The 23,869-nt window shown below is 38.7% G+C and overlaps 1 protein-coding gene across 1 annotated transcript in view; it reads left to right on the top strand.

Annotated features, from left to right (window-relative positions):
- The first annotated feature begins 1,239 nt into the window (after window positions 1-1,239).
- Window positions 1,240-23,869, top strand: part of suclg2 (succinate-CoA ligase GDP-forming subunit beta) — a 102,739-nt gene continuing 80,109 nt past the window's right edge. The window contains exon 1 of the mRNA XM_044349022.1: window positions 1,240-1,359. Coding sequence (XP_044204957.1) covers window positions 1,276-1,359 — 84 coding nt within the window. The 5' untranslated portion in view covers window positions 1,240-1,275. The remainder of the gene's footprint in view (window positions 1,360-23,869) is intronic.

The following is a 23,869-nucleotide window of genomic DNA, read 5'->3' as shown; positions in this document are numbered from 1 at the left end:
TTCAGATGTTAATCTCCAACAAACCCAAAATCCTGTATGCATTCCCACCAGCATCCTACAGCACAACTGCTATTATTATTGGCCTCATGAATGTTTAAACATATAAAGACAACCTACTTATATTAAATCCCAAAAGATCTGCTACAGTCATATTTTGTATAAATATAAATACTATACACAGTCTCACATAAATGTAAATAAAAAAACAAATTCAAGTCATGCATAGGCAATGCAGTCCACTTGAATTATAAAGCTTTTATTTGTCATAATTTATTTCTCTCCTCTTGCTCCAAGCTTCAGAACAGTTTTCACTATTTACTTTTTTTCTATATTATTTTAACTGTACTAATTTAAACTCTACACAGTTGTCCTAATGCTGTTTTTAAAGCCTTTTCCACAATGCCAAGAATATAATTTTGGTGGAAATACACAAAAGAGTTAGAGTAAAACTAGTTTAAGATTAAGATCTAATATTAGCGCAATTGTTGAATGTAAACTCCTCCTTAAATCTCCCACACACCCAAAAAATATATATATATTATAGACAAGACCTTGGTGTCACCAGTGGTGGCTATGGCACTGCATTGAATGGAAAATCAAATCTTAAAGTACAAGAATGTAAAACAAAGTGTGCCTCAGACAAAATGTTATTTTCTAACAGAGCTGGATGAGCTTCTGCAGTTGTGAAAAAAAGATCAGTTATGCTGACCATATGTTTATTATACGGTTGAATAAGAGTTTTTGATGGTTCTTTAAGATGACATTGCAGCACTACCTGCATTTTATTTCAATTTAATTTATTTTGACACAAAACGATAGCACAGGACGTGAGATAAAGTACAACAAATGTTACTTAAACAATGGAAGGACATTTTTCAAAAAGGCACCTGGCTTATCTGATGGTAATAACAAAATTGATGTAAACATAGATGAGCGGTTTAAATAATACTTTGGTAAGTACTTTTCTCTATAATTCATTCTGCTTACATTCTTACATGCAAACGAAATATGATACTCGTTGATTTAGTCTCTATGCAACCTGTTTTATCTTCCAATGACCTTTGGAATTTAGATATAATACATTTTCTTTGTACTGAGTGAACTTTGAATTTCAAACTGCTAATATGAATGCATGATGCACATTGAACTTTGGAGAGCGTGCGTGTGTGTTCATCTTCTTTAAGCACCGCCCATGATCGCCGATTGACCTATGAACGGAGACGTTAACGCGCACATGCTTCCGACGTCACCTCTCTTTGGTCTTCCGAGTCAACCATGGCGGCATCCGTGGCATCCCAGGCTGCAGCAAGAGGACTGAGGACAGCAACCTCAAAGCACATACTTCTTGACAAACTTAAGGTAGTCTTACAGCTGATATTCCTCAGAATGCGGCTCACTTCTCTCAGGCTGGGCTCGGCTGCTGTACGCCCGTTGTCACCGTGTCAGGGAGCTGTTAAATGTAGCTAACCTGCTAGCAGGTTAGCATGTGTGAGCGGAGAGAGGTTTGACAGAAGTTGAACTGTGAGACTCTGCTAACCTTTAGTCCTGCAGTCATGCATGTCTTGTAATAACTGCAATTCTTCAAAATTACTTATTGTTTGAATACAGCTTGCCAGAGGAAAACTTAACTAAACTGTTAACTAATGTATACCTGTCTAAATGTTATAGTATGCTCCATTTAGTCTTAATCTGTCACTCTTGACATTAACATTTATAACCTTGAATGTATGTGTGTAAAAAAAAACTTTGTAGGTCATTTTTCGTTACTTATACAGTGGGCTGTGAGAGCACTTGGCTCATCATTAACAGCACAGACATGTTCACAGTTTAACTCAGTTGTCAGAACACTTTAACATATAAACCTGATCCCTGCTACCAGGGAACAACTGGACGTTTCTGTATGCAGCACCGTTTCAGATAAGACCACAGTCAAAAGGTTGACTCTTGCACTTTGATCTGTCAGTGTCTGTTTTCTAGCTGTGAACAACAGAATTTATCTGATTAGGTTTATCTGTGTGGCAAATGATTGCAGTTACATTGTGAGCCTCTTTGCAATCAGAGCATCAGGCTAAATGATCAAAGAGAGAATGGACACAAAAACTGCTAAAGCCACAATAAGGAATCAGCAATAAATCTCCCTGCCTCGTGTTTACTAACAAACAAATACACTTTTATAGTGAACTAAGCAGAGTTGTGTATCGTAGTAAATTTCAAAGCTTCAAGACAACAGATGAACATATCAGCATGTTCTGTCCTGCTATACACAGTGGCTCAGTTGGACGTTTTTTTTTTTTATGTCATTATTTGAAGTGCGTCTGTGTAAACATTTGTAACACAAGTACAGATATCCTGGCTGAAAGGACAAAGCAGGAACCTGCTGATACTGTAAACACTGGTCCAGTCAAGTGATCACAGTCTGTTTGGCACTGTGTTAGCCTTATAGTTGGACTTTTGCAGTCTTGTGTCATGTTGTTTTTTTTTGTTTTGTTTTTGTTTTTTTCATATCTGCGTTTGCTGTGTGGCTTTGATAGGTTTTGGCACTGCTGAAACCTTTTTGACGCATTTTAAATGGAGTGCAATAGAGCTGTTTTTAAATAGCCAGTGCACCATAGTGGTTTACAGTAAACACTGGATTGAATATGGGTTGTGCTTTATGACGCAAATGTGATGACCAGAGTGCAGCTTTTAAATCTATCTATAATTTGTTTCTATTTATCAAAATCATTAAAAATATCATAAAATAATTAAATAAATAGTTAAATGCCCATCGTAACTACTTTCTCTTCCAGATGTTATTAGGTGATGATAGTGGGCTGATACATGAATGGGGCAATTATCATCAGGTGATTTTAGTTTATCACAGATCTAAGAGAGCATATGCTATTGCTGTTGACAGAAACGATATAAATACTGGTGCGATAGAAATTATTTCTCAACTGTTGATAGGGTACATTGCTTGACATTATACTAACTGCAAATCACATCACAAAACAGCTATTTCCAACCAATCATATGGTTGTCCCTAAGGTATAGACCTTAGGAGATTAGGCCATTTAAAGTCACGTTAGGTGGATGTGAATGAGACAGTCCCTTATTGGTGTAGGCTACTTAAAGACTGACTTTAAAGTTGATGAATTTATACAGTATTGTTAATTGCATTGAAAATCTGTACCAGTAAAGATGGGAAATACCACACACTTAGTTTTTTACCTGAAGTGTTGCAATCCAATAAAGCATGCCGAGTGAAAACACTTTCATCTAACACCAGCAGTTAGACCTGTCCTCTGGAACAGGCAGTGACACCCCAAGAGAAACACCCACAACAAAAATTGATATTACTTTTTGCTTTTTTCACCAGTAATAGAGGCATCAAATATGCTGTTTCTTTTAAAAATGGCAAAATGCGTGGTAATGATATGCAATTTGGAAATGAGGGATTTGATGAAGTGAAGCTGATGAAGTTTTATCTAGGGTGCAAAGCAGAGAAGATTACTGAATTTAATTACAGGAAAGCACTAAAGGCATTCAGAATGTATAGGTGCTAGTCGGTGTTGAATGTGACCTTTTATTGATTAAACCATCAGAGGCAAATTTTACAGGGGTTTGACACTAAGTCATATTTTAAATTTACAACCCTGACAGATTTCCACATACATCACTGCACAAGAAAGAGGTAGAATTTTGTCTTGAAGAATTACCCAATATCCTACAAAACACGGTTCAGAACATGTGTTGAAGCTGCTCCTGAAGGCTAAAGGCTGAAGTTTGACCTACGAGGCTGCTGAGGTTGTTAATTATTTTTAAGTTTTGTTAAGTAGTTTTTTTTACATGTGGCATTTAACACATAAGATTAAAAATACACAGAAATCACAAGGAATATGTGGAGGCTAGTGGCTATATTGAATTCATCCAAAAATGATATGCAGTTACACACCCCACACTAGAAATTAAAGTTAGAGTTGGTGATTCTGGAGAAAGCATGTTGACATTTGAACTAAACACCCAAACAAACACACCCCTCTCTTCATGCTCCTTCAGAAGCTCCGCCCCCCCCAATTCCCGACCAAAAGAGAAATATGGCAGAATCCAGAGTGTCTGACGTGAGCACAACAGTCCATCCACACTCTCCACCTCTCTGCAGCCTCCCCGCTTCTCACTCTACCTGTGTTCAGTGTCTCTGTCCACAGAAGTAGCTGTCTGTCAGCTGCAGCTCCTGGGGAGCTGAGAGGACAGCGGCCGGATAAACTGCCTTCACCAGGTTCACTGACAGCAGAAATGTACTGAATCGAAATAGTTTGCATGTCGGCTCCACGGGAAGAAATTGACAGTGTTTGTATTTATTTATTCATTGACCTCACTTCCCCGCCCATCATAGCGAGTGATGTGTGTCATTCACGCGTATGTAGGATCAGTGTGGATTGATACATTTAATAAAATGGAAGCGTATCTGTTCTATGAGCTGTGCAAGTGAGCAACGTCAAAAGCACTTCTAAAAACACTTTCTGTGTGAACTGGCCATGGCCTTTCTCCAGTTCACCAGCCCTCCCCTACCATTCAACAAGTGCTGGAGATGGGAGACTGTCATGTCCTCACATAGACAGCTGTTCTGATGACTTCTCCATTTTCTGTGCACGAGCATGAATGCCCCTCTTGCTGATTGGCTGGAATAATGTTGTATGGCTCGGTCCGAGCCTCTTTGTTTGTTTCCCATTCACAGTGCCAGTGCTGTGTATGAATACTGGATTTTTTTCAGTGCACACACAGAACAGACAGCTAGCCGATGGTGAGGAGATAATCACTGAATTTGACAAAAAGTGTACTTAATAATCTTTCACCAGAATCGCAGACTCCACCGTTAACTTTTTTCTGTTTGGTGTACTAAAATCACAATATTGTTGTTTTTTCCTTTCTGATATCTAAGAGATATGTGATTGATGATGATTTCCCACCTTTCTTTGCTTTCTTACCAGGGATGTCAGTTTCGTTTAATTTTGCTTTTGACCGACTGACACCCATTAACTGGTAACTAAGTGGTAAATTTTTAAGAGAAGTTGTGATGTAGCTTTCCTTTGTGAAAGCTGTCCAGCAGTCGGTGGTCAGAGCTAGCTTGTCTGCCCTGGTTAGCTTGACATTTAGCTCATCCTTCTTCACCTCAAAGTGTTTTCAATGCTTTTAGTCACAGAGGCTCTCAATGACATAATGTACTTGGGCTCAACGTATCAAACTAGGTTTTTCTAAGCGCTTGCCCGTGAGTGGTATCAGTGCTGGTATCAAAAAGTAAAGTTAATGTTACTTTTTGAATATAACTTACATCATAGTATAGTTACAGACTCACATACTCTCCTACCAGGCTCTTGGAAGCGGTCAAAACTGATTTTCTCTGGCAGTTAGCATTTATACAACTGCCTGTTTGTCTTTTTGAGCTCCTTATCATTTGTCACAGTGGTATTTGGCAGCTTGACATATTCTGTTTCTGCTGTAGAGACGTTGGAAGACACTTTGGACTCGTTTTCACTCATCATGAATTTATTTCCTCCATGGCAGAAAAACACTTTACATGAACCTTCTGGACTAACAAAACACTTTTAGTGCTGACTGACTCTAACACACTCACTATAAACAGACTTTAAGACATTTGCTAGCCTAGCAACATCAAGGCTACAAACAACCCATAATGCAACACTCCGTGTAGGAGTCGGTTTTACACCACTACTTATCTGATGATGTGAACACGTAATTGTCTAGTCGTTAGCGGACTGCGTATGCAAATTAAACTACAGACCGACATGCGTAACTGGTCAAAAAAAAGACTCTAAATGTCTGCCAGTGCTCCATATATTGTTTTACTCAAAGATGCTTGCAGTGGCATCCCCTTAAAAAGTAAACTCTTGCAAAACTTCTAATCTCACATTTATGCTGGCTGTTGTACGTGCTTCTTGAGTACATGCACACACTTTCTCTTTTACCCCCACTTGTGTGTCTCTCTTTTTCCTCTTTCTCCCCCTCTCTCTTGGGCCAGGTGATAAGAGTAATGATCAGGGATTCTTTCTGCTCTGTTGCACAGTATCGGAGCTTGAACTGATTGACAGCCAGGTATCTCCACAATAGAATCAAATCAGCTTTGACAGTATGCCAGCTAACCTAAGGAATTCAATTTGTGATGATTTGTCAACAGCAATACAGAGGACATCACAATATTCAGATGGTTAGGCTCTAGGATGCTCTTAAAGGGGGAGTGGGACGTTGTGTTTTCCCCCCTGCTCTATCTCTCTCTTTCTCTCTCTCATAAATCAAATCTCCTGAATTCTTGTCTGCACAGCGAGATAATCCTCAGGCTGTTTTTCACTGTCGCTGCACAGTGGTGAATTTGTAAACGTTTGCTAAGTTTTTATTTTTTGTAAGGTGTTCCTGCTTAGTAATAGCCCAACAGTGTTGAAGCCCAGCATGGTTTGAAGGGAAACACTGGGAAGCGAGGTGTCTCAATGAGACTCAGTCCTGAATATTTTACAGAGGGGGGTGGAGAGCCCTCTGCTTGCAATGACTTCTTTTGCTGGAACTTCAAACGACGGGCGGCTTCCCCATCTGTCTCAGCAAGAACACATTTACATTTCCTCCCCGCAAGGGATACTGGAGGACGAAGTTAGCTCTAACTGGATTTGAATATCGCTTCACCAAGGTTAATAGCCATTTCTGTAGCTGGTGAGGTGCTTAGGCTTTTTCAATAATTTAGAAGGTCTGCAGTCATTAGGAAATGTTGGCAGCCTCTGAAATGGGGAATGCAATGAGTGAATGCACTCCTATCAGCTTAACTTCTGCTGTTGTTCCAGTGTAGATAATGAGGGAGAAAGTGGGAGTGATGCTGAAAATTAGTTGAGAAAACAATGTCAGTGATTGCTGACAGCTGTAATTCATTAAAAGTGTAGTATGTTGAGGATTATTTGCAGCTGCCATACTTACACTACACTAACTTATCCGTCATCTTTGAAATTAGACCTTCAAACACATCAGAACTCTAAACTGACATGGTATGGATTGTGGATTTGTTTTGATAAGTCAGATTTCCTGGGGCCACTCCATATGAACATTTTATCAAAGTCATTGAGACCTGACTTGCTCTCATCAGTGTTAGGATATTTGCCAGCCTGATAGTGATGGCAGTATTACTGTGTGAGTCTACATGCTGTGTTACACCTGGGACACACTCTCTGTGTGAGCAGTGTGTGTGTGTGTGTGTGTCGCGGAACCTCTTGCTTTAAATTTTGGCGCCAATGTTAACAGGTTAGAGAGCAGCCACACAGCCCGTGTGAGCCGCCTGTTTCAGGCGTGGCTGCAGCGGCACGTCATCTAGAGATTCAACATGACAACAAAATGACAGCAAAACGCAGTAGAGACTCTGAAATGAAACAAGTGCACATGAATTACATAAATAACATAAATAAACATAGTCTCTACTGCGTTTTGCTGTCATTTATGGCTGCGCTACTCTCCTCTGCTCTCTGTGTTTCACCGCGGGTGGAGCTGAGCCCTCCGTCTGTGCTACACACACAGCGGAACAGAGGAGAGACAGTGAACCAGGCGAAGTACTTGAGTTCACGACAACTACACTCGTTACTGTAAGTGCATAAAAGCTTCACAAGTAAAAAGCCAAGGATAAGTTATTAATGTACACACGGTATATATTGTCATATTGCACAGCCCTACCTAAAAGTAATAAATTGTCTCCACACCACCCGCAGTTATACTCAGCAGCCGTAGATGCTTTAACTGGATCTCAAAATTTGATTAGCTAATTTGTTTATCCTAGACATGGATGTCGTGATAATTATGGAAGTGTGCAAACATGTCATTAAACATCCTTTTCTTAATAACAATAATAATGATAATATTACATTTTCTTTTCAAGGTACACAAAGACGTTTTACACAGAAGAAGAAAGAAAGAAAGAAAAATAGATCTCTATATAAATCACTAAAAGCAAGAGAACACACTAAAAGTACATTCTGTAGCAGGGGACATTAAATCAAACACACAAAAGCAGCTCTAAAAAGGTGAGTTTTCAGTAGTTTTTCAATGCAGTCACAAATCTTATTTTATAAATGTAACATGAACCACACGGTTATGGCACTCAATAACATCAGTGACTCACTTTTGAAGCTGTAGCCACGCTTATACATGTAAACTTACATGTACATTGGACTGACCTTTGACATAGTTGTGCATCCTTGTATTGCTTGGCTTTATTTCTGTCTTATCTTCCCCTTAGACCTGACACCTTTGAATATGACTCCGTACATCCTCTCTTATTAACTATGCTAATTACTGAAATCCCTATCTGTAGAGACACAACAGTCAGGTTTTCTTTTCTTAAGCCTGTCTGCAGGAGATTAGACCTGCCCTGCCTAAAGACCTGCCAATGATGCAAATCTCACTGATCTAAATCCTGGAGCCACGCTCTGCTGCTCCCGCCTCTGTCTCTGCTCTTCTGTTCTATCCTCAGCTCTTTAACAGACAGATGCCATTTCTCTCTCCATACTCTAATGGTCTGGGCCTAACTTAAGCTTTTAAGAGGTAAGGACATAGAAAGCTACAAGTGGGCAGTAGCAGTAATTAGAGCAAAAGGTACATCTTACATACTTTGTCTGTGATTATTTGAAATGACCCTTATCCATCTAAGATTTATAAAGAAATGTACGACCATTTAAAATACCATTCTGTAGCTGTTTAAACTGAAAGTATAGGCATATTCATCTGTATGCCTAGATGTGCTTAACAGTGTAAATGTAGGTGATTAATCTCTAGTGTTATGTCTGTGAGGATGAGTCATTATGCTTTTCTTAAACCAAAAGGCAAAGTGGCCTTAGGCTTTACCAGATTTACAGTCTCACTATCCTTGCCATTACTCTTCATCCAAATCTATGGAGGCAGTGCCAAAACTGAGGACAGAGAGAGGAACTTCTGCCATCAACACTCATTTACTTTATTAATTAGAGGAGACCAGGCTAGATGGCTTTCTGAATTAGCCAACTAATGCTTCATGGGGCATGCTACTGCTACATGGATGGCTGTAAGTGGGAATATGCCTGTGATTCACACTGGCCTGTTTATGCATAAAATCCACATCAACTCTGCTTCTTTGCCTCCTCCGTTTCCTTTTCTGCGTGTCACCTCTTTCACAGCTTACTACACAGTGCTTGTCTAATTGCAAGACAGCCTGTATTTATGAGTTGCAACACAGTAGCAAACTGCCATCTCATTAGCAAAAAACATTCTACTGCAATAAGTATGGCAATGATTTTGATAGTCACTCTGAGTACTGCTCTCTCTCTGATTCAGCCTGTGCTCATGGAAGTGGACACTATAAAGTTCCCCTTTAATTTCCCCCTGCATGGTTAGCTAAATGGATGGGAAAAAGAGACGAGTTCATAACCTGAATGGGAACAAATCAATTACATAGAATTGGTGAACTGGCAATCTGTTAATTTCTTAAACATTTGATAATGCCCCTTAAGGAGCATTCTGGTTAATTAACTCTGCAGTCATTTGTTGTCACTAATTAGGCAGTGTCATTTCAAAGGGGTTAGGGTCTGGCCAAGACAAGTAATGAGGATTTTAACCTCACCAGACATCCGGGAATGCTACTGTATAATATGAGATATGCAGTGCCTCTGGAAACTGCAGTTGTCCACTCACTGTAGTTAGCAGTTTCGGTTAGCACAGCTTTGGTTGGTTTGGTTAGCACAACTGAGAGGTAGGGATTATGTTTAGGAAGGAAAAATTTATTTTTTCTAGGACCCAATTCTGCATAACTGCATATCACAAATCCAGTTTCTGCAATGTGGTAATTTATGATAGTGTATGTAAATGTGATAAATGATATGTACATATTTAAATGAATCCTTTTAGATTTTAGCTCTCCTATCACATTAAGTGTTCCCATTAAGCTTCTTCCAGTGACCCAAGACTCCCTGTTACTCACACAAGGCCCCTTGTGTGAGCAATAAGCAAGACTAAGCGTCTACAGTCATGCTGCAGCTCTGTGAGGCTGTACTTAAGCACACCTTAGAGCAAAATAACAACATCACCATGTTAACATGCTGGTGTTTTGCAGTTATAATAGGGAGAGTAACATGTCTAATAAAGAAATGGATATTTCACTCAAAACCCCAAATGTCAACCTCATGGTGGCGCTAGAGGAAAAGTCAAGGAATCACCAAAGTCATTAGGATTCATGATCTGGGGAACATGAATGTCCGTACAAAATGTCATGTCAATCCATCCAATATTTGTTGAGATGTCATTCTTGGCTGAAGCGGAGGACTGATGGATGGACCAACACACCGATTGAGAGCATGGCTCTATGGGTGGTTCTTACTCTTGTGTTTCTGCTGCACTATTTTTCTGTGATGCTTTCTTATTTACTTTTTTTATTCTGGCAATGGAGGAAAAAGTGTATTAAGACATGCCATCTTAGATTTTGATAGGCAGGGAATACTCTGTGGTCATTAGGAGGACATTCAGAGTCCTAAAATGATCTCAAAGGTCCTTTTGAAACCTCCCTGATTGGAGTCCCGTAAGCTTCTCTCCTGTTCTTAAAAGGGATGTCATGCAGGCCACATCAATACAGATTTGCAGAGTCCTCATGAATATGCCTGCTTTAAAATTTGCCTTTGTGTCAGTGGCAATGAAAGCAACAGACTTTCTTTATTTTTGCAGAGACTCTCTTAAAGGGTGGGCCCGGTATTTTTTGTTTTTTGTTTTTGAGGTTTTTATATCATTCTCTAGCTTCCTAGTAGTGTTCTATATGTATTCAATGTGCTTAGCACTCTAAACCACGTCACAACCCAGAAAAACACGCAGATGGAGTCGCCCTTTAAGAATCAATCCTGGATTGATGTATTGAGATTTTCCCCCAATTGGTCTGTACTACATCCAGCCTTTGAGACTTGTTAATGATGATAGCCTCAGTGTGAATGAGAAGGTGCCTTGTGCTCTGCAAGTTTATTCTGCTTTAATGCAGCTTTTCATGGGGCATGTTTTTTAACCCCCACAGTACCACTAAGGGTGTTTTTTTTTCCGGGGCAGCTTCAGGTTGCGCCCGACACAGATAAGACCCACAGAGAGGTTAAACCCGTGGGAAGATGTTCTGGGGTAAGCTGAAAGAGGCTTATTTCGGTTAATTAAGACTGGTGGTGAGTCTGTGTCTGTTGGGAAAAGGGAGGTTCTGTTATGCTCATGGCTTCGGAAACCTAGGCGCCGAGTTATAGATTGTGTACACATGGCGAAATACCTGAGTTTTCGCTTATTAATTCTCAAATTACCACCACTGAAGTATGCCTTCTATGTATTGTATTTTCTTTTTTTATGTTAGTAATATTATCAAGTGGGTTTTATTTTCCATCTTACGTACATCTACATGTTTTTATGTTCATTTTGTCTTTTTTTTTGATGTGAAGCACTTGGTGCATGAAATTAATTTTCTTGTAAAGCACTTTGAGCTGCGTTTTTTGTGTGAAAGCTGCTATACAAATAGAATTATTATTATTATTATTATTATTATTGTTATTATTATTATTATTATTATGTAAAGGTTTTATCTACAGTATATTCATAATTTATAAACTAATGGTAAAAAAAACTCCATAAATTAATTTGTTACTTCTGAAGGGTGGTGAGTGATGAAGGCTCTTATAAGTTATTGACTGGCTTTCCAACATGTCCACTGCTGTACTTTATTACTGGCAGAGCACTGGGTGCCATAATGTTCTCAGAGCTGTGAGTCATACAAAGAAAAAAACAGCCTTCAAAAGCACAGTAGGTCATGTATTCAATTGAGGTGGTCACAATGTTATATACACATGTACCATATATTGCAATGCAGTAAATATGGAGGTCAATATATTAAGCACACCCTACTTTACAATGTTATACAATAAGCGGTTTCCTCACCAAGGCAAATATTGAGTTGAATCAACACTTCTTTGACTGTTTCAGTATTATACAGTTGATGAATTGCTTTGCATACATGCAGGTAGGGCTGCAAATAGTGAGTATTACCAGTCATTAATCTACCCATTATTGTCTTAATCAGTCGATTTGTTGGAACTATAATTAAATTAATTAAATGTCAGCAAATACTTCCATCAAACTATCAAAAGCAGAGCCCATGCTGGCTTCTGCAGTTGTCTTGACCAGCAGCCAGAAACCCAGAATATTCAGTTTACTATCATAGAAGACTTAAGAAAACTAGATTATATTCACATTTGAACATGAAGTGAATTTTTGCCATTTTGCTTAAAAATTACTTAATTAATCAGTGATCAAAACTGTTGCCAGTTATTTCTGTCTGTTATTGTATCCACCAGCTGTTTTCAGAGTGTGTAATATAGGTGAAATTAAGATTTAATTCAATATCAATTTACTAGGGCTCCAAGTAACGATTATTTTCATTATTGATTCATCTGTTTATTATTTTCTCGATTAATCGATTAGTATTTTGGTCTATGAAATGTCCAAAAAGGGTGAAATATATCGATCACTGTGTCACAGAACCCAAGGAGCAACCTCAAATGTCTTTTTTGTTCGACCAACAGTCCACAACTCAAAAATATTCAGTTTACTATCATAGAACACTAAAGAAGACAGAAAATATTCACATTTAAGAAGCTGGAACCAGTGAATTTTAGCATTTTTTCTTTAAAAAATTGCTCAAAGCAATTAATCGATTATCTAGTATTTAGCGATTAATTCTCTGTCAATCAACTAATCGATTAATCGACTAATCCTTGTAACTCTACATATATACATCAAAAAATGCCTTACCTATGCACAACCACATGCTGAATAATCAAATTTATTATTGCATTTAAATATTTGTCATCATATGTAATTAATTACTATTGAATTGAACTATTTCCCTTCTTTAGTATGTATGAATACCATGGCTAAACAGCAAGACAGCCATGACTGGATTGTTAAAACCACCACAGTGTTGAAGCCATTTGTTAGATAAATAGCCTGTGTTCAGAGATAATGTTCTCTTAGTGTTACCAGCTGCCGGGCAGAATCACAACTTCACTCACTGTTGCCTCGATCCAGTCTATCTTCACTTCCATTCAAGAAACAAATGTGTTTTTTGACCTGTGACTTCAAGCCTTTGGATTTTTGAGTGACAGATTGACGAGCAGCGCAGCATTGACTGGCTGCTATTTATGGGCCTGATCAAAGGTGATTGCCTGCTTTGTAACCTTTTCCTGTAAATTAAGGCTTATGGCTCTAATAAATTTCCAAGGGAGCCAGAACTACTCTGTCAGATGGTGACTTTTTGACATTGTTCCACTCTCTCATAGTGATAAAGACAACTGCTTTAAATTAGCCCTAGGATATTGACTCCCTAAGTTTAACAGAAGGGCAAATGACAAAGTAGTGGCATGTCTTGAAATGACTTTGCAAAGTGCCAAGATCACTCATCCCCTCACTGCGATGACACTTCTCACAACAAGTGTGGTTTGACATTGTGCATCCTGCTCTCACCCAGACATGAGACTGCACAATTTTTTGCCTCTTTGGAGAAGTCCTGATGTTGCATGATGCTGTGCTGAGTACCATATGGACCAGACAAACAAGTCTTTTGGGAGTAGCGTTGCCTATACCAAGATTTTGTCCTTCAGTGCCACTTGTGTATCAATACAGCTGCGGACAAGGACTTGGCAATCTGACGTAGCTGCTGCCATCGCACTACTTCTCCTCTCTGTGTCTTTGTGTGAGGGCACAGTCACTCCGAGTGCTCTGTGAAGAGAGGGGCCATTTGATGACATAGCTTATTCAGCACATTTCAGTGTTCCAACATTTTCTTTTGTTGTTTTTTTTTTTTTTTTTACTTGTGAATGTCAACACAATTCAGTTTTTAGGAGATGTCTTCGTGAGTTGTTGTCTTTAGGTTTATTTGTTTTCTCCCCGATTCTTTGCATTTATTTTAACATTTATCCAATATTATATTTGTCAAATTGTGTTGTTCATCGTCTTGTGTTACCTTTTTTATTTTTATTGTGCCAAGAGATCACCTCAGCAGAGCTCAGAATTTTACTGAAGAACACAATGAGCCTGTTAAATGCTGAATTTAGCAGACAGTGTTTGTTAGCCTATATTTATATAATAATTTTTGCATGTACTGTAGCTATGAACAGTTTTTATCTTCTTGAAGGAGATTGAAGATTTACATTTTGTTTTGAGCCATTAATCCAGAGCACTATTAAGATGTGATTGAAATCAGGACTGAGGTTTTCGGCTTTAAACAAAAGCCCCGTGCAAAGAAAGAAAAAAAAAAAGTTGCTATCCATCTTTGCTACAGTGTATGGCAGTGACATTTTGTGATCACTCGCTGAATGTCAAGACTCTTGCTGCAAGCCTGCTGAAAGGCAAAATTCTTTCACGAGTAAGTGCTTCCTCAAAACTACTTCAGCTTCTTTCTCCTTTTGCCTAATTTGAATTTTTGTAGGAGAGATTTTTTGCTGTGTGCTTTTGCATCAAAAGCACAGCGCAGTTTCAAGGGTGTAAAACATAATGGAGATGATGGCAGGCTATTATTGGAGTGGTGTCACATTAAAAGTGTATGTCTGCATTGAGTTAGTCATGGGATATTCTTGTCACAGCTTTACCTTTAGTCCCTCACCTAAAGGAAAAGCCAGTATGTATTTTATGAGCCTGTTTAAAACCTGCTTTTGGTGTTTTGACGGAGAGCCAAGTCTTTAGTCAGTATGGCTGATTTGAGCACAAACTGCAAAGAGAAAGGAGACAGAGCTTTGCTTGTTGATTCGTAAAGTCTGGCTACTGGTGTGAATACTTGCATTTGCAATTTCCACTTCACTGTTATTTTTTCTTTTTTGTGTTCTACATTAGTGCTACTGAGAAATCCTTTCTATTTTGATTTACAAAATGAATGAGACCTATATCTCATATGTCTTTTTTCTTTTTTTTGCTTTGTTTCTCCTCGTCTCTACATATTAATGGAGAATATTGCTGTTTATCAGTGTCACCACTTCCACTCTCTCTTGCCTCTGTGCCCCACTTCTCATTACCAGGATGAATTCATGAGAAAGATCTTGAGTGCTTTTGTGTGTATGAGAGTTTGCTTTGCATACTTTATCCCATCTAGGGCCCATGTCAGAACATACAGCTTTGTTTGTGCTATAGTGTCTCTTCACCAGTGTGCACAGTGTATCCCGAGTGTATCTATCCAGTCTTCTCTGTGTGTTTGTGTGTGTGTATTAAGAATAAGTAGAGGTACTGGGTAGGATTGTCTCTAGAGTGCTGCTGATGATAATTACTGTAGAGAGAGTGTCTCAAGGGGCTGCAGGCCAGCTGCTTGCCTGCCTGCCTTGCTGCCATACTGCCACCCGCCACTTAACTGCTCTCTTCCAGGGTAGACATGTAGGACTTGGACCAGTCCTCTCCTGTCAAGACCTCAGCAGTGTCTGGAGCAGCAGCAGAGTGACTGAAAACATAACTGTGGTCATGACAGGCCTGAAAGGGATTTTGAGGTAGTAGGCACTCAGGGACGATTTCTTTATGTGAAATATCTATTCTCAAGGTGGCAAATTCATCTGTGTTGTAATTCTGTAAGTACAGAGTTGCGTAATAGGACATGCTACTAAGTTTGGAAGCACTTTGTAAAACTGTAAATTCCCAGTTGATACTGTTCCTCACGCTCTGGTATTCATGTTCTTTAAAACAGGAATATGGAAGCATAGGTTTATCTTTTGGCCACTTTTGTTGACTTCATCATTGCCTCTGTGAAGTTCAGTTTTGTTAATCAGTTTGGTATGGCAAATAGCTCCGATTACTACGGTGCCTGTGAGCCTCAGCCAGCATTGCTATGGAGAATGGTCCGTCATCGTAATTGAGAAGGAAACACCACATTATAGTTCAGTAATTCGTTTAACATTGACCCAAAATCTGAATGTGGATTGATTTTAAACTGCTGAATGTTTTGTCAGGCATCTACAAAACCTAATCTGTCAGATCAAAGGCTTCAGATCACCGTTAGATGCATACAAAACAAGTGGGAAACAGAGTTGACTTCTCTCCTTACATTATTATGTACACAGATTTGTACTTTAAGACTTTTTCATCAACCGCACTTTAAAAAAAGCATTTTTGGGGGCATTTTATATCTTATTTGTAGTGGTGTAACGGAACGTAGTTGATCCGTGATCTGTACGGATCGCCCTCTTTAGTTTGGCACACATGCACGCACGGTTTGTCATAAATGCTGTAAGTACAGGTCATGGACAAACAGCGCGTCGCTAACAGGGATTTTGAAGAGCAACGACCAAACCAGCATCTAACAGGTCGAAGTGACATCTGCAGGTATGTTTACACGCTGTTTAATGTGCTGCAGCTGAGCAGCTAATTAGCTATTTAGCTACTAAATGACGTTAGTGGTGCACTTTTCCCCAGTGCATGTTTGTTATGTAGCTCGTTCAACAAGCTGCAGGACAAGATGAGTGTTCATTTTTGTAAGTTATCATCAAGTTTTGATGATGTGGATACAGGCTGTTGTTTCATTTACCACCATGTTTTAAGGAAGAAGGTATCATGCCTCATATTGAACTTAAATTTAACAATTGATTATTAAATATTTTATATATTTTAAGATTTGATTTAAACATTGGACGTCTTGCATGTTGTTTCCATTTAAGACCATGGGCAACAGTTCCTAGCATTAAGTGTTTCACAGAATAAATGGAAAACAAAGTCATATTTGTCTCCCTTTTTTTTTCTGCTGATCTGGAAAATTATCCGATCCATGACTCAAAACTGTTATACAATCCAAACTGTGAGTTTTGTGATCTGTTGCACCCCTACTTAATTGGAATTGGAAATGAGGGGCGAGAGAGGGGGAATGACATGCAACAAAGGTCCCTGGCCAGACTCGAACCAGGGATGTTGTGATTATAGGTACCATACCATATGCATACCATGTGATCATATGTGAATATTTCTGTCACCTCTAGAAATATTCCAACACAGTTGTTTATCTTTTGTATGAATGATTTCATTTGGAGTTTCATGCTTATGCAAACTTTGACACTTTTAATTCTAAAACGCTCTGTGGTATACTTGAAAGAACTCTTCACACTTTGCAACTTTATAGTAATTATATCATATTTCAGTACTATACTATACTACTATACTTTTATTAATAAGTATAAGAAATAAGAAATTACATGTTTCACCAGTGTTCATAATATTTCGTCCACTCCATTAACATGTATGAGGGGGCAAAATATTAGGAACGCTTTTCAATATAATGCACTCCAGCACAAAACCACCACCACCCACTACCACCTCAATAATAAACATGAAGTAGAATCATCACCTTTCTTACAATGTCAACAAAAAATGAAAATGTAGAAGCTTTGTAAAAGTAGAAAGCTTCTAAAATAAAATAAAACTGTTCATTGTAAAATATAGAAAGCTAAAGGTGCAGTTTTTTTCTACACCATTGCTATTTTAATTGAATTTGGCACAAAGTTACCACACAAAGTTTTCTATTTCTAACTAGGCTGCCAATATTCATGTATTTATGTACTTCTTTTAGGCTTGTTTGAGGTGATATAATGTAGATGAAGGCAACAAACAAACAAAAGTTGAGTTTGCAGTAAGAAAAGAACCCAAACTAGGCTACACTTGTCACAATAGTCATAAACAGAACTGCAGGCTGAATAATAGGTACAGTATAGGATGAACCAGTTACAGTATTTGCCAATCAGGCAGAAGAGTTTTCCTGAATATTGACTATAATATTATACGCTTATGGTCAACATTATCGTCATCAACATCAACAGCAGACCGCATGACTGGTTCCATGCAGGCTGAGACCCAGATATACAAAGGCATATTGTTATAATGCCAAGCAAGAACACATCTTTGATACAGATTGTCTATATCAGTAGTTCCCAAACTTTTTTAGACCCTTCAAGGGATTTTTTTGTCATGGCAGCCTGAGCCACCCAGTTATCATGCCAATATAACTTGCATGGCCTATATGTACACAGAAGTTAATCGATTTTAACAATTTCATGTTATATTACACGTCATTATATCAAAGTATATTATATTGTATTAGGCTGTATTATATCAGTATTAAGTTTAATAATATTAGCTCTTTCTTAATCACTCAGAATAAAAGCCAAGAGGAACTGTGCTCATTTACAGATAAATCATTTTACTTATAATTGTTGATGGTTTATAATAGGGTAGTGAGACCAGCTGTGTTGTGTGGTTTGGAGGCAGAGGCACAAATATGAATTTGATAATGTGTAATACCACACTGAATGTGCACGGACAATGATGGACATCAGTCTTCCACAAGCAGCCAAAACCTTCAGTCGTCTCTGTGTTGAGAACTGACGCTTACTTTTTTCCTGACTGTTGAGCTCCTGCAAAACTCCTGAACTGGAAAGGGTGTTGTGTTACTATGACAACAGTGAGTTGTCATGTCAGCTGCGACTACCTGCATATTAGAGTAGGCTATGTAGAGTTTTTAGTATGGTGATTTTGATAATATAATAATAATAATAATAATAATAATATGATTAATCTCCTGGCGCCCTAGGGTGCCATGACATTGGACCAAGGGTGCCATAGCACCCTCTTTGGGAACCACTGGTCTACATGTAAGTGTGGGTCTGACACATACTAAAAAGTGCTCAAAGTTCCTTTCCATTCTCTGGTGTTTTGCCCAAGGTAATTGTCAGTGCCTGGGGGGGCACCCCCAGTCCCACTTGACTTCTCCAGTAAGCAGCAGCTGTTATTTTGGGAAGTCTGCTTAGCTCTTTTTATCCCCATGACACTCCTCTCTGATTTTAGGTGATGGAAGAGCCGTTTCAATGGAAGTCTGATATGTGATATGTGTGAGATTCCCAGTTAGCTGGTTTGGGAAGGGTAACAACAGATTGACATGGTTGCTGCCTATTTAGCTACAAAGGTGGGTCCTCATTTAGCAGAAATTGAGATTTAAGAGTTTACTTGTACTTTCAGACCATGGCAGTGGCTTTCAGGTCACATTAATGTTACCCACCAGTGGTTTTTTACATTCTCCCATGTTTTTTTTTTTTGTTTTTTTTCTTAAAGTTTATTTTTTTGGTATTTTTGCCTTTATTGAATAGAGGATAGTGAAGTTGCAGAAAGGAAACAAGGGGAGAGAGAGAGAGCGAGAGAGGCATGCTTAGTAACCATTCGGCTAGCAGGGCGCTCCTCTCCCATGTTTTTGAGTCTTTGTATTACTGCAGTGTTACTCTTTCTAAGAGGCGGTGAACACTTTGTGTATTCTTTCATTTAACCTTACTAGTACTTTCCTGTATTGGCGAACATACTTTCACTTCTCTTTGCAATGGGACTTGTGTTCAGATGTGCCTGATTAGCCAAACTGTGGTATTTACTTTTGATAATTTCATGTCAACCTTTGTGTTCAGATCACATCAGTATTTCCAAGCAGTGTTATAAATAATTGTTGATAAAGTTGAATTTGAAATTTCTGCTGCTAATTTTGAACTTCTCTCATTTACTTTGAGTGAAGCCAAAAGTAATGATGATGAATGTTTCATCACTGATGGATTATTGACCAAACTAAGTTGCTTTATAAGTTTCACATGCAAAAGCTTGGACCAGTAGAGTTGACACTGACTGTGGGGTGTGGCATTGCTGATGTAACCACCAGTGTGTCCGTACTAAGCTCTGAGTCCACACTTTGCCGGCGTCTGATCGCAGTGTAAGCTTGACTATATTGTGATGTGTTCTGGGTCACTGGATTCAAAATTTAATCTTTGACTAAGACCTGTCATGATAACTACTTTTGTTGGACGATATATTATCGCAGAAATAATTGCAATAAACGATATTGTCATTTTAAGACCATTTTTATGCCACTGATATAATGATAATATAATAGCATAATAATGTAAGTCAGGGCTTTCCGCAAGGACATGGAGTAGCCAGCGAGTGGGGAAAAAGTAGCCAGTTAGGGTGGTCCGGGGGGCATGTCCTCTCTGAGAAACATTTTGTCTGTAAAACTCCAAATTTGGTGGCCTCTGGCACATTGCAATGCCACTATCCCACACTGATCTTAGTTATTGCATTTTTTAATTGCTTATCTTTGCCTACTTGATTGTAAACATGTAGTGAATTATTTTCATCTTCACTATCATCCTGAGTGTGAGGCAGAGGCATAGCCTACATTTTCCTCATATGACACAGGCCTGTCACTTTGGCAACATTCAGTTTGTGTTTGCAGTGTGTCTTAGAGATGGCTCTGCTGTAAAAAGTGCAAATAATGTAAATAATGATATGTCAGTCATTCATTCATTCATTAAGCCCATATGGTTGATCTTTTAGATGAGTTTTTAAGTTAGTTGCCATTTTTCATGGCCACTGTTTTGAAACAAAGTTGACATACCGGCTTGTTCACATTGATTGGCTCGCCTCTCTCTCGACTTAAACCCAAAATGTTCCCACCCTGGAGCTGTGGAATGTGGCTTTGAAACCAAGTCTATTTGGACTTATTCTTCTGAATTTGCTGTCTGGAATTATGCAGTAGTTGGGAAAAAAACCTATCAGCCTAATACCATAGTCTACGTTGATTGATTGCATCTAAGAAGCCTCTTCCCTCTGCATGTGCACATAGCCTACTGTGGCCTGAAAGGAACAGTAATAATGTGACGAGAGTACCCTGAATAGGCTAGACTACGTGAGGGCTATAATAATAAATAATAATAATAATAAAAACCACTGAGCTAAGTACGCTAACCAAATAAAAAAAAATAAAGAAGTAATTAAATGGTTAAGAAAACAAAGACAGGATGTGCAACAGGAAAACAAATTGTCAGGTGTCAATGAATGTAGGCTCAGTGAGGCTATGCACAATTTTAACAGCAGGAGCAAAAACTGGATCGATCAAAATGCTGAAACCTTCTGGAAACAACCGCTTAAACAGGTAGACAGGTTATTTAGATAGACCACACACAATAAGTTATGCTGTTTATTCTGTCATCATGTCGGCTAAAATGTTGGTGACCTTCTTGTAAAACAAAGACATGTAAACACAGTGGGTAATATTGAGGTCATGTCCATATCGTACAATAAGTCGATAACGTAATTATCATGACTGACCTACTTTGACCTGTCACCTAATATGTCCCGGCGTGATCTGGTGATACTTCTTGCTGAAAAGACGTGTAACCAGGACCTGTGACAGGCTTTGATCTGCCATTTTCTTTAGTCAAATATAGACCAAAAGATACACTGACAGATGGAGAAATGCACCCAAGCTGATCCTCCCAAGGCGAACTGTTTGAATGGCAAGGGAAGTGAATGTTTTAAGAGAGGAGGAAGAGTCCTGCCCAGCAGGTACCTGACAGCAGTCAAATGAGTCCACAAAAGAGAGAAAACTTGTTCTGCATCTTGGCTTGTTAAGACTGCGGGATATGTGTAGGAATGAGCGACAGGCAGAAAAAGAGTGAATCCTTAAAGTCATGTACCCAAACATACAAAATAGCACTTTTGCTTAACAGCAAACAGATACAGACACATCCATGTCATCCAAATCCATATGAGTTTTTCCTAAATTCTGTTGTAATTTTTCCATTGCTATTCATGTAGTCCTGCAGTATATATCTTGCCCTGCCATTGAACCCTTCTAGATTCCTGCGGGAATTACATCATCAATATTGGCTGTTATAGAGTGTTATGGAGATAGACTTGAAATCATATCCACCCCATGTACACATATATACTACAATAACTGAAACACATGAATAGTATGCTGTAGAATTTCAGACGAGACTGCAGAGGTGACCCACGGATGCCCCTCATTACTGTATTCAGTTATGCGAGAGAGGAGGCCAATATGGATCAACATGTTCTGTTCTTCTAGAAAACAACCCATTTTGGCCCTAATGAAGTCTCCTGACAGACTCTCACGAGAGTTGGAATGGAGAAAGCATGCTAATACAGTGTGCAGTGGCACAGAGAGGGGGGGCATGAATTGTGGATTAGCAGTCATGCGGTTTTGTTTTTAGTTGAGGTCCATTGATGATTGTGCTTAGGACTTGATTAAAACGGTTGGGCTTGGCTGTTCCCTATTAGAGTGGCCATGTCAAGCTCATTAGCCTTTAATCACTAATAACCATTAAGGTTTAGTCGATGGTTGCGTTTCACTTCCTCCATCCGCTTTTATGGTTGAGTGACAGTGAACTCTTTTTGCACACATGAGCACAAAAACATCATGGTTGTGACAGACTTTTTGGGACTTTTGGTTCCGACTTATGAAGAGTACAGATACTTGTTTGATCAGCTCCGTCTTTGCTGCTCTTGAATTCTTCACTATTGATTCATTTTGTATGTGTTGTTTTTAGAATGGGATTAGCAAGCTTTTTTTTTCATGTTCCCTCTTTGTTTTACCTTCTAAGTACAACATGAAATCCCTTCAGTTACAGGTCAGCATTTTTAACTTTCAAAGAAAACAACAAAATCATTGACAGGAATAGTCAGTTGTGTACCACGGAGGTTCAGGGTGTCTGGAGGTTTTTTGATATTGATTGCTTCCCCTCTGGTGGAATGTGTTAAGCTTCATTTATACTCTCGAGCGGACGCGCACACGGACAGCTAGGACGGGTAGTTGATGTGTTTAAACTACCTTCTGGGGTCTGCTCGGAGGATGCGTTCCACACATGCGCAGTAGATCGCCGTCTACAGGAACACGACATTGTGACTGCGCGGACTGGTGCGGACACCGTCTGCTGACGAAATTTACGTCACGCGGACGCGGCAACTATAATTTCAGCTTTAGTGGTCAACTCACCTGCCATGAAACCTGGTGATTCTTGACATATGCCCTGCACTATATAGGTACTGGGTAACGTAATAATTCTTAATGATAAGCTGAAAGAGTGACTGCTGCAAGTTTATTGCTGTCTTTTTATTTTTCTGCTTCTTCAGCCTTAAAATGTTTGTTTTAATTATTACTGTTAAGTACTAACACATCCAAAAGAGATATGTCATCTAATGCAGCCAGGACATGCTGCTAGTAGTCATTATGTGACTTTATGCAAGTGTAAAATTAACTGCTATGAGATATTTAGCCATTATCTGTGTCTCTTTGAGTACAGTCAGTATATCTTTATCATTATTAATGACTTGGTTACTCTAAAATTCTTGCTTTCAGTGTTTCTTAAAACACCCACTGTGAAAGTTGAGTCAAGATGATGCTGTCAAACTACTGTTTTAACTGTTTCCACAATACCCTCTTCTTCAAACTAATGCTAAACATATCTATATATTCACTACTACTACAGTCTCCCTATTTTCATACTGTAGTGTTGTCCATCTTGTGTCTGGCTCTTTCAGCAAAATAATACCAGTTTTCTCCACTGCCATAATTTTTGTCAGTCAGTGTAGAAAGACCCAGATTCAATTTCAAGGTGTTGTGCACTGCTTGTTGCTATTTCCGTATTTTAGGATGTGTGTTTGTCCCTACAGAAATGTATTTTTCCCACTGTCAAGCATGGACTCATACCCGTGCAGCTGGATACTTCTTTTAAAACCCCAATCCGTGATTGTTGTTCAGAGCCGAATATTGACCATGCAGACTTAAGCACAGTTGGTGTGATAGAGCATTTGATTTTTCTATATTTAAGTAGTAATAAAAATGTATTACTAACAATATTCCAGTAGTATACTTTAATAATATATGGTATATGTCATATTCCATTATCTAATGACTTATTATACATTAACATCCCATCATCTTCTGCTTCATAATGTATGCCTTATGTTAGTTTCCTTAAATAGCTAATGTCTGGTATACTCCTAA

This window comes from Thunnus albacares, chromosome 4, assembly GCF_914725855.1.
Source record: "Thunnus albacares chromosome 4, fThuAlb1.1, whole genome shotgun sequence".
Classification (NCBI taxonomy): domain Eukaryota; kingdom Metazoa; phylum Chordata; class Actinopteri; order Scombriformes; family Scombridae; genus Thunnus; species Thunnus albacares.
This window is presented reverse-complemented; position numbering and strand designations above follow the sequence as displayed.